Source organism: Petromyzon marinus, unplaced genomic scaffold (assembly GCF_048934315.1).
Source record: "Petromyzon marinus isolate PM22_M1 ecotype Great Lakes invasive population unplaced genomic scaffold, UKy_Petmar_22M1.pri1.0 PM_Scaffold_48, whole genome shotgun sequence".
NCBI classification, from domain to species: Eukaryota; Metazoa; Chordata; class Hyperoartia; order Petromyzontiformes; family Petromyzontidae; genus Petromyzon; species Petromyzon marinus.
The window spans coordinates 281,900-294,455 of NW_027423479.1; the positions used below are offsets into that span (position 1 = coordinate 281,900).

The 12,556-nt window shown below is 57.5% G+C and overlaps 1 protein-coding gene across 1 annotated transcript in view; it reads right to left on the bottom strand.

The window, feature by feature from the left end:
- The window catches only part of LOC116958121 (bleomycin hydrolase), a 38,359-nt gene that overhangs the window by 6,781 nt on the left and 19,022 nt on the right, over positions 1–12,556 (bottom strand). Inside the window, exons 5-11 of the mRNA XM_032980616.2 lie at positions 12,325–12,466; positions 8,811–8,899; positions 6,838–6,930; positions 4,972–5,127; positions 3,478–3,636; positions 2,140–2,207; positions 69–186 (exon numbers count right to left, since the gene is read on the bottom strand). Coding sequence (XP_032836507.1) covers positions 69–186; positions 2,140–2,207; positions 3,478–3,636; positions 4,972–5,127; positions 6,838–6,930; positions 8,811–8,899; positions 12,325–12,466 — 825 coding nt within the window. The remainder of the gene's footprint in view (positions 1–68; positions 187–2,139; positions 2,208–3,477; positions 3,637–4,971; positions 5,128–6,837; positions 6,931–8,810; positions 8,900–12,324; positions 12,467–12,556) is intronic.

Sequence of the window (12,556 nt, forward strand, 5' to 3'; positions counted from 1 at the left end):
GGTGATGATGTTGGTGGTGATGTTGATGGTGGTGATGGTGATGCCGGTGATGTTGTTGATGCCATCACCACGTCGGAGTAGGCTGTGAGCACCATGGCGTGGGTCATGAGTGAATCCCCGTAGATCAGTCGCTCCGACTTGGTCATCGACTTGATGGAGACTCCAAACACCAACTCATGGTTATACCTACACACGTCACCACCACCACCACCATCATCACCATCACCACCACCACCATCACCACCATCACCATCATCACCATCATCATCACCATCATCACCATCACCACCACCATCACCACCATCACCACCATCATCATCACCATCATCACCACCACCACCATCACCACCATCACCATCACCACCATCACCATCACCACCATCACCACCATCACCACCATCACCATCACCACCATCACCACCACCATCACCACCACCATCACCACCACCATCACCACCACCACCACCATCACCACCACCACCATCACCACCACCACCACCACAACCATCACCACCATCACCACCACCACCACCATCACCACCATCACCACCACCATCATCACCATCACCACCACCACCATCACCACCATCACCACCACCATCACCACCACCATCACCACCACCACCATCACCACCACCATCACCACCATCATCATCACCACCACCATCACCACCACCACCATCATCACCACCACCATCACCACCACCATCACCACCACCATCACCACCATCACCACCATCATCACCACCACCATCACCACCACCATCACCACCACCATCACCACCATCACCACCATCACCACCACCATCACCACCACCATCACCACCACCATCACCACGAGTGTGTGTGTGCGTGTGTGCGTGTGTACGTGTGTGTGTACGCATAGATGTGTGTACATACGTGTATGTACGGTCCTGGGACTCCCCTAGGTCGACTCAGCCTCAAATGAGTACCTGGTGCGGTGTTTAAACATCGCCACTGGGGAGACAAAGGCGGTCGGGCGTGGTGCTGGCCACCCACCCCCTCGTGTACCGTTCCGGCCTTCATAGGTGCTCGCTAACAGCACTTGCCCCTACAGTCTGGTAAGGCTATATGGGGGATTTGTGTCACTGTGTGTGTGTCACTGTGTGTCTGTGCATGTCACTGTGTGTGACTGTGTCACTGTGTGTGTGTCACTGTGTTTGCGTGTCACTGTGTGTGTCACTGTGTCACTGTGTGTCACTGTGTCACTGTGTGTGTGTCACTGTGTGCCATTGTGTTTGTGTGTCACTGTGTGTGTCTGTGCGTGTGTCACTGTGCGTGTCACTGTGTGTCACTGTGTGTGTCACTGTGTGTGTCCCTGTGTGTGTCCCTGTGTGTGTCTGTGTGTGTGTGTCACTGTGTGTCACTGTGTGTCTGTACGTGTCACTGTGTGTGTGTCACTGTGTGTGTCCCTGTGTGTCTGTACGTGTCATTGTGTGTGTGTCACTGTGTGTGTGTCACTGTGTGTGTCCCTGTGTGTGTCCCTGTGTGTGTCCCTATGTGTGTCCCTGTGTGTGTCCCTGTGTGTCACTGTGTGTGTGTCACTGTGTGTGTCACTGTGTGTCACTGTGTGTCTGTGCGTGTCACTGTGTGTCACTGTGTCATTGTGTGTGTGTCACTGTGTGTGTCACTGTGTCACTGTGTGTGTGTCACTGTGTCACTGTGTGTGTGTCACTGTGTGTGTGTCACTGTGTGTCACTGGGGAGACAAAGGCGGTCGGGCGTGTAGCTGGCCACCCACCCCCTCGTGTGCCGTTCCGGCCTTCATAGGTGCTCGCTAACAGCACTTGCCCCTACAGTCTGTTAAGGCTATATGGTGGATCTTTGTGTGTCTGTGTGTGTGTGTATGTCTGTGTGTGTGTGTGCGTGTGTGTGTGTGTACGTGTGTGTGCGTGTGTGTGTGTACGTGTGTGTCTGTGTGTGTGTGTACGTGTGTGTGCGTGTGTGTACGTGTGTGTGCATGTGTGTGTGTACGTGTGTGTCTGTGTGTGTACGTGTGCGTGCGTGTGTGTGCGTGTGTGTGTGTGTACGTGTGTGTACGTGTGTGTGCGTGTACGTGTGCGTGTGTGTGTGTACGTGTGTGTGTCTGTGTGTGTGTCTGTGTGTGTGTGCGTCTCACAAGTTCATGTCGTGGATGCCCAGTTTGCCGTGGAAATGTTTCCCCACGTCGCAGCCAAACCACACGGCCTGGAGACACGGGGGGAGGGGAGACACGGGGGGAGAGACACGGGGAGAGACACGGGGGGGGAGGGGAGACACGGGGGGAGGGGAGACACGGGGGGAGGGGAGACACGGGGGGAGGGGAGACACGGGGGGGGAGACACGGGGGGAGAGACACGGGGGGAGAGACACGGGGAGGGAGACACGGGGAGAGAGACACGGGGGGGGAGGGGAGACACGGGGGGAGGGGAGACACGGGGGGAGGGGAGACACGGGGGGAGGGGAGACACGGGGGGAGGGGAGACACGGGGGGGAGACACGGGGGGAGAGACACGGGGGGAGAGACACGGGGAGGGAGACACGGGGAGAGAGACACGGGGGGGGAGGGGAGACACGGGGGGAGGGGAGACACGGGGGAGGGGAGACACGGGGGGAGGGGAGACACGGGGGGGAGAGACGGGGGGAGAGACACGGGGGGGAGGGGAGACACGGGGGGAGAGACACGGGGGGAGAGACACGGGGGGAGAGACACGGGAGAGAGACACGTGGAGAGACACGGGATGAGAGCGTATTTATAGACGCAGCTATGTGAATCAGGAGTTGGCTACCACCACCACTTCCCCCCACCACTTCCCCCCACCACCACCTCTCCCCCCACCAACACCTCCCCCCCCCCACCACCACCTCTCCCCCACCACCACCTCTCCCCCCCACCACCACCTCTCCCCCCACCAACACCTCTCCCCCCCCACCACCCTCTCCCCCACCACCACCACCTCTCCCCCCCACCACCACCTCTCCCCCCCACCAACACCTCTCCCCCCCCACCAACACCTCTCCCCCCACCACCACCTCTCCCCCCACCACCACCTCTCCCCCACCACCAACACCTCTCCCCCCACCACCACCTCTCCCCCACCACCACCACCTCTCCCCCACCACCACCACCTCTCCCCCACCACCACCACCTCTCCCCACCACCACCACCTCTCCCCCCCACCACCACCTCTCCCCCCTCACCAACACCTCTCCCCCCACCAACACCTCTCCCCCCCACCACCACCTCTCCCCACCACCACCTCTCCCCCCACCACCACCTCTCCCCCCCACCACCACCTCTCCCCCACCACCACCACCTCTCCCCCACCACCACCACCTCTCCCCCCCACCACCACCTCTCCCCCACCACCACCACCTCTCCCCCACCACCACCACCTCTCCCCCCCACCCACCACCTCTCCCCCCCCCCCCCCCACCACTCCCCCCCCCCACCACTCCCCCCCCACCACTCCCCCACCTCTCCGCTCCGGATGGAGGCGGCTGCGAGGCTCTTGAGCAGCTGTGCAGGCTGATTGACGTAGAGCGTGGGGTGACCGCCCACAACGTTACCCAGGAACTCCACCGTGTAGAGGCGTCCGTACTCGTTGTGCGGGCGCGGGTCGTTCACCAGGCACACCTACGGCGAACGGAGACCACCGGCGTCGGTGCTGTGGTGGTGATGGTGGTGGTGCTGTGGTGGTGGTGTGGTGGTGGTGTGGTGGTGGTGGTGGTGGTGTGGTGTGGTGTGGTGGTGCTGTGGTGGTGGTGGTGTGGTGGTGGTGGTGCTGTGGTGGTGGTGCTATGGTGGTGGTGTGGTGATGGTGGTGGTGCTGTGGTGGTGGTGTGGTGGTGGTCGTGGTGCTGGTGCTGTGGTGGTGGTGGTGGTGTGGTGGTGGTGTGGTGATGGTGGTGCTGTGGTGATGGTGCTGTGTGGTGGTGGTGTGGTGATGGTGGTGCTGTGGTGATGGTGGTGGTGTGGTGGTGGTGTGGTGATGGTGGTGATGGTGGTGCTGTGGTGATGGTGCTGTGGTGGTGGTGTGGTGATGGTGGTGCTGTGGTGATGGTGCTGTGGTGGTGGTGCTGTGATGGTGGTGCTGTGGTGGTGGTGCTGTGCTGGTGGTGGTGCTGTGCTGGTGGTGGTGCTGTGGTGGTGCTGTGGTGGTGGTTGCTGTGGTGGTGCTGTGGTGGTGATGTGGTGGTGATGGTGTGGTGGTGGTGCTGTGCTGGTGTGGTGCTGTGGTGATGGTAGTGCTGTGGTGATGGTGGTGCTGTGGTGGTAGTGGTGGTGGTGGTGCTGTAGTGGTGGTGCTGTGGTGGTGCTGTGGTGGACGACGTGATGGTGGTGTGATGGTGGTGCTGTGGTGCTGGTGCTGTGGTGGTGGTGCTGTGGTGGTGGTGGTGCTGTGGTTGTGGTGCTGTGGTTGTGGTGCTGTGGTGGTGCTGGTGCTGTGGTGGTGGTGGTGCTGGTGCTGTGGTTGTGGTGCTGTGGTGGTGGTGCTGTGCTGGTGCTGTGGTGTGTGGTGCTGTGGTGTGTGGTGCTGTGGTGGTGGTGGTGGTGGTGCTGGTGCTGTGGTGGTGCTGGTGCTGTGGTGCTGGTGGTGCTGTGGTGCTGGTGGTGCTGTGGTGGTGGTGGTACTGTGGTGGTGGTGCTGATGGTGGTGGTGTGGTGGTGGTGTGGTGGTGCTGATGGTGCTGCTGTGGTGGTGGTGGTGCTGTGATGGTGGTGTGGTGGTGCTGTGGTGGTGGTACTGTGGTGGTGGTGGTGGTCTTGGTACTGTGGTGGTAGTGGTGGTGGTAGTGGTGGTAGTGGTGGTAGTGGTGGTGGTAGTGGTGGTGGACGTGGTGGTGCTGGTACTGTGGTGGTGGTGGTGGTGATGGTGGTGTGGTGGTGGTGGTGGTGGTGGTGATGGTGGTGTGGTGGTGGTGGTGGTGCTGTGGTGGTTGCACTGTGGTGGTGTTGCTGGTGGTTTACCTTGGTGGCCACGTCGTAGAGGGGCTTCACGTGCTGCTGGTAGAATTGTAGCGGCGTGAGTGGCCCCAGGCTGTGGAAGGCCTTCTCTTTGTCCTTGTAGTCCCACGTGAATGATGATGGCGGGCAGCCCAGGCAGATGCTCACCACTCGGTACACCTACAAAGACGCACACACACACATAGACACACACACAGACACACACAGACACATAGACACACACAGACACACACACACATAGACACACATACACACACACACATAGACACACACACACATAGACACACACAGAAACATAGACACACACACATAGACTCACACACACACATAGACACACACACACATAGACACACATACACACACACAGACACACACACACATAGACACACACAAAGACGCACACACACACATAGACACACACACACATAGACACACACACACATAGACACACATACACACACACAGACACACACACACATAGACACACACAAAGACGCACACACACACACATAGACACACACACACATAGACACACACAGACACATAGACACACGTACACACACACAGACACACACACACATAGACACACACAAAGACGCACACACACACACATAGACACACACAGACACACACAGAAACATAGACACACACAGACACACACACACATAGACACACACACACACATAGACACACACAGACACATAGACACACATACACACACACAGACACACACACACAAAGACGCACACACACACATAGACACACACACACATAGACACACACACACACAGACACACACAGAAACATAGACACACACAGACACACACACACACATAGACACACACACATAGACACACACAGACACATACAGACACAGACACACGCAGACACACACAGAGACATAGACACACACACAGACACAGACACACAGACATAGACACACACACTTAGACACACACATAGACACACACAGAAACACACACAGACACATACACATAGACACACATAGACACACATAGACACACACACACATACACTCATAGACACTCACACACACACATAGACTCACACACACACATAGACACACACACATAGACTCACACACACATAGACTCACACACACAGACACACACACACAGATTCACACACACAGACACATAGACACACACACAGACACATAGACACACACACAGACACATAGACACACACACAGACACACACACACATACACACATATAGACACACATAGACACACACACAGACAGACACACATAGACACACACACAGACACACATAGACACACACACAGACACACATAGACACACACACACATAGACACACACACACATACACACACAGACAGACACACACAGACAGACACACACAGACACATAGACACACAGACACATAGACTCACACACACTCACACACACAGACTCACACACACAGACATAGACACATACACACACAGACATAGACACACACACAGACATAGACACACATGCAGATACACACACAGACATAGACACACACACAGACATAGACACACACACACACACACATAGACACACACACATAGGCACACACAGACATAGACACACACAGACACACACACACATACATACACACACACACACAGACACATAGACCTCACACACACACAGACAGACACACAGACACATAGACACACAGACACATAGACTCACACACACACACATAGACTCACACACACAGACATAGACACACATACATAGACACACACACACACACAGACACATCAACACACTCAACCCTATACCCACCCCTATACCCACCCACCCCTACACCCCAACCACTACCCAACACCCACCCACCCACCCCAGTACCCACCTCCTCCACCATAATATCGATCTCCTGATCAATCTCCTCCATTCCCGAGCCCTTGTCCACCATCTTCCTCAGCCGCAGGCAATACTCCCGCATCTGTGCATGCGGCACACACAAATACAAAGGTCCCACCCCGTGTAGCCTCAACAGACCGTCGGGGCAAGTGCCGTTAGGAGTGAGTAGCAGCAGCAGCGACAGACAGACACACAGACACACACAGACACACACAGACACCCACAGACACACACAGACACACAGACACACACGCAGGCACACACGCAGGCACACACACAGATGCACACACACACACAGATACACACACACAGGCACACACAGGCACACACAGATACACACACACACACAGATACACACACGCAGATACAACAACAACCGCCATTCGCCACTAAGTGGCGGTGACGTCACCACGACGCTTGTGCCAGGCTATGTCCACCTTGAGGCCACGTGAAGTGTCGAACGCCCGCTGGCAGGAGGTCACGGGGCAGACCCAGCAGGTGCCACGGGTCGACTGACTGAGACGACTGGCTGATGCACCACCTGTGCCCCCTACTGTGCCAACCTGCTGTGCTTTAGCCACCCGGCGCTCCGCTCGTTGTTGTGAGCGTCGCTCCTCCGCCCTCCGTTGTTGTTGGAGGGCGACTTCCTCCAACTGCCCAGTAGCATCCTTCACGAGCCTCCTCCACAGAGGCCGATCTTGACACCGCTGGTACCAGTCATCGGCAAGTCCACTCAGCTCCACGTCCTCCTGTACCACATCACTCCATCTCCTCTCTAGCCCGTGCCGCGCCCGCTTAGCCCCCTCAATCCGGCCAAACAAAAGCTGCTTCGGCATGCGGTGGCTGGGCATGCGGGCTACATGACCCAGCCATCGCAGCCTTGCCTGCCGGAGGAGCTCACCGATGGGACCCTGCCCAGATCTTTCAAGGATGTGTGAGCTCCTCACACAATCCAGTCTGGTTAAACCCAGGATGGATCGTAGGCAGGCCAGCCTAAATGTTTCTAACCGGCGAAGATGTTCCATTAGGGGGGTCCACGTTTCGCAAGCGTAGAGAAGGGAGGGAATGACCCTGGCCGAGAAGACCTGAAGCTTAGTGCGGAGCGACAGACCAGGTAGCTTCCACACAGCGTTACGCAACCGATGAAAAGATATTGCCGCTCGACTGATTCGGAGTGAGACCTCTGCTGTTAAACTGGAGCCAGTCATAAGCACACTGCCCAGGTATGGGAAACTCTCCACTCTCTCCACAACTGCCCCATCACCGATTGGGAGTTGTGGGGGTGGAGTGTCCGATGGTACAAAATACCCAGGCAGGTGCTTAGTTTTGGTGGGGCTGATGGTAAGGCCCCACCTCTTAGTGGCACGCTCCAGTCTCAGCAGCAGCGTCTCCAACTCCTCCTCTGACTGAGCAGCTATTACCAAGTCATCAGCATACATAACGTGGTTGAGCAATAGGGAGTCATCCCTTGACCGCACCCGGGCATCGATTAGCCTCCCATTATATCTGTACCGTATGGAGATTCCCCCGGTACAGCTATTGAAGGCTTCACGAACTACGTGAGTCAGAGCCATTCCCTGTACACCTTGGGGTGCGACAGGGATGTCCTCTGGCTCCCACATTATTTATTTGACACACACACAGACAGACACACACACAGACACACACACACACACACCCACACAGACAAAGGTCTCCAGTATAGCCTCAACAGACTGCTGGGCCAAGTGCTGCGAGCATCAGCATCAGCAGCAGCGCCTGTGAAGGCCACCGGCACTGCGGCTACACACAGAGGGGGGCGGCCACCAGCACCACCACGCCCGGCCGCCTTTGTCTCTCCCACAGCGGCGGCGCTGGCTACTCGATGGGCCATTTGAGGCCGAGTCGACCTAGGGGAGGCCCAGGACCGGTTCAGTTGGTGCCGGGAACTCCAGCAGTGGACGGAGCCTGGACACCGCCCACCTTGTGGTTGAGGATTTCGTTCATTCTCCGCGATGCCTCCGACGTGTGGCATTCTGGGTAATTCTTCTTGGGCATCACTCCGTACTTCTCTGTGTGTGTGTGTGTGGGGGGTGGTGGTGGTGGGTGGGTGGTGGGTGGGTGAGGGAGGGGGTGGTGGGTGGGTGGGTGAGGGAGGGGGTGAGGGAGGGGGGGGTGAGGGAGGGGGTGAGGGAGGGGGTGAGGGAGGAGGTGAGGGAGGGAGGGGGTGAGGGAGGGGGTGAGGGAGGGGGTGAGGGAGGGAGTGAGGGAGGGGGTGAGGGAGGGAGGGGGTGAGGGAGGGGGTGAGGGAGGGGGTGAGGGAGGAGGTGAGGGAGGGAGGGGGTGAGGGAGGGAGGGGGTGAGGGAGGGGGTGAGGGAGGGGGTGAGGGAGGGAGGGGGTGAGGGAGGGAGGGGGTGTGTGTACGTTAATGACGATTCACGCTCGCTCACCCACCCTCATACTCACCCGCCCACCCACCCACCCACCCACTCACCCACCCACCTGCCCACCCACTCACCCACCCACCTGCCCACCCACCCACCCACCCACTCACCCACCCACCCACCCACTCACCCACCCACTCACTCACCCACCCAGCCACTCACCCACCCAATCAATTCACCCGTTCACGCACCTGTTCACTCACCCACCCACTCACCCACGGCGTGTACCACCCACCGATGAGATTGACCAGCATGTGCCACCCACACTGTGTGTGTGTACCACCCACAACGTGTACCACCCACAGTGTGTGTGTACCACCCACAACGTGTACCACCCACAACGTGTACCACCCACAGTGTGTACCACCCACAACGTGTACCACCCACAACGTGTACCACCCACAGTGTGTACCACCCACACTGTGTACCACCCACAACGTGTACCACCCACACTGTGTACCACCCACAACGTGTACCACCCACAACGTGTACCACCCACAGTGTGTACCACCCACAACGTGTACCAACCACAGTGTGTGTGTACCACCCACAGTACCACCCACAACGTGTACCACCCACAGTGTGTACCACCCACAACGTGTACCACCCACAGTGTGTACCACCCACAACGTGTACCACCCACAACGTGTACCACCCACAGTGTGTACCACCCACAACGTGTACCACCCACAGTGTGTACCACCCACAATGTGTACCACCCACAACGTGTACCACCCACAACGTGTACCACCCACAACGTGTACCACCCACAGTGTGTGTGTGTACCACCCACAACGTGTACCACCCACAGTGTGTGTGTGTACCACCCACAACGTGTACCACCCACAACGTGTACCACCCACAACGTGTACCACCCACAACATGTACCACCCAGTGTGTACCACCCACACTGTGTGTGTGTACCACCCACAACGTGTACCACCCACAACGTGTACCACCCACAACGTGTACCACCCACAACGTGTACCACCCACAGTGTGTACCACCCACAACGTGTACCACCCACAGTGTGTACCACCCACAGTGTGTGTGTGTACCACCCACAGTACCACCCACACTGTGTACCACCCACAGTGTGTACCACCCACAACATGTACCACCCACAACGTGTACCACCCACCGATGAGGTTGACCAGCGTGTACCACCCACAGTGTGTGTGTGTACCACCCACAACGTGTACCACCCACAACGTGTACCACCCAGTGTGTACCACCCACAGTACCACCCACAGTGTGTACCACCCACAACGTGTACCACCCACAGTGTGTGTGTGTACCACCCACACTGTGTGTGTGTACCACCCACAGTGTGTACCACCCACAAAGTGTACCACCCACAACGTGTACCACCCACCGATGTACCACCCACCGATGTACCACCCACAGCGTGTACCACCCACAGTGTACCACCCACCGATGAGGTTGACCAGCATGTACCACCCACAACGTGTACCACCCACAACATGTACCACCCACAGTGTGTACCACCCACAACGTGTACCACCCACACTGTGTACCACCCACAGTGTGTACCACCCACAGTGTGTACCACCCACAACGTGTACCACCCACAACGTGTACCACCCACAACGTGTACCACCCACAACGTGTACCACCCACACTGTGTACCACCCACAGTGTGTACCACCCAAACTGTGTGTGTGTACCACCCACAGTGTGTACCACCCACAACGTGTACCACCCACAACATGTACCACCCAGTGTGTACCACCCACACTGTGTGTGTGTACCACCCACAACATGTACCACCCACAACGTGTACCACCCACCGATGAGGTTGACCAGCGTGTACCACCCACAGTGTGTGTGTGTACCACCCACAACGTGTACCACCCACAACGTGTACCACCCAGTGTGTACCACCCACAGTACCACCCACAGTGTGTACCACCCACAACGTGTACCACCCACAGTGTGTGTGTGTACCACCCACAACATGTACCACCCACAACGTGTACCACCCACAACGTGTACCACCCACAGTGTGTACCACCCACAACGTGTACCACCCACAGTGTGTACCACCCACAACGTGTACCACCCACAACGTGTACCACCCACAACGTGTACCACCCACAACATGTACCACCCAGTGTGTACCACCCACACTGTGTGTGTGTACCACCCACAACGTGTACCACCCACAGTGTGTACCACCCACAACGTGTACCACCCACAGTGTGTACCACCCACCGATGTACCACCCACAACGTGTACCACCCACAACGTGTACCACCCACAGTGTGTACCACCCACCGATGTACCACCCACAACGTGTACCACCCACAACGTGTACCACCCACAACGTGTACCACCCACAGTGTGTACCACCCACAACGTGTACCACCCACAGTGTGTACCACCCACAGTGTGTGTGTGTACCACCCACAGTGTGTACCACCCACAGTGTGTGTGTGTACCACCCACAGTACCACCCACACTGTGTACCACCCACAGTGTGTACCACCCACAGTGTGTACCACCCACAGTGTGTGTGTGTGTACCACCCACAGTACCACCCACACTGTGTACCACCCACAGTGTGTACCACCCACAACATGTACCACCCATAACGTGTACCACCCACCGATGAGGTTGACCAGCGTGTACCACCCACAGTGTGTGTGTGTACCACCCACAACGTGTACCACCCACAACGTGTACCACCCAGTGTGTACCACCCACAGTGCCACCCACAGTGTGTACCACCCACAACGTGTACCACCCACAGTGTGTGTGTGTACCACCCACACTGTGTGTGTGTACCACCCACACTGTGTGTACCACCCACAGTACCACCCACACTGTGTACCACCCACCGATGAGGTTGACCAGCGTGTACCACCCACCGATGTACCACCCACAACGTGCACCACCCACCGATGAGGTTGACCAGCATGTACCACCCACAGTGTGTACCACCCACAGTACCACCCACCGATGAGGTTGACCAGCATGTACCACCCACAGTACCACCCACACTGTGTACCACCCAGTGTGTACCACCCACCGATGAGGTTGACCAGCATGTGCCACTGCCCGCCGTCATTGCAGGGGTTTGAGAGGAGGAACTGCAGCAGGCGCCCGTCAGCAGCCTCCCCACGCTGTGCCGTCTCCACCAGCGCCCGCAGCAAATAGTGGCAACGCTCCACCTGCAGCAGCAGCAGTAGGGTCAGTAGGATCAGTAGGATCAGTAGGATCAGTGACAGTAGGATCAGTAGGATCAGTGACAGTAGGATCAG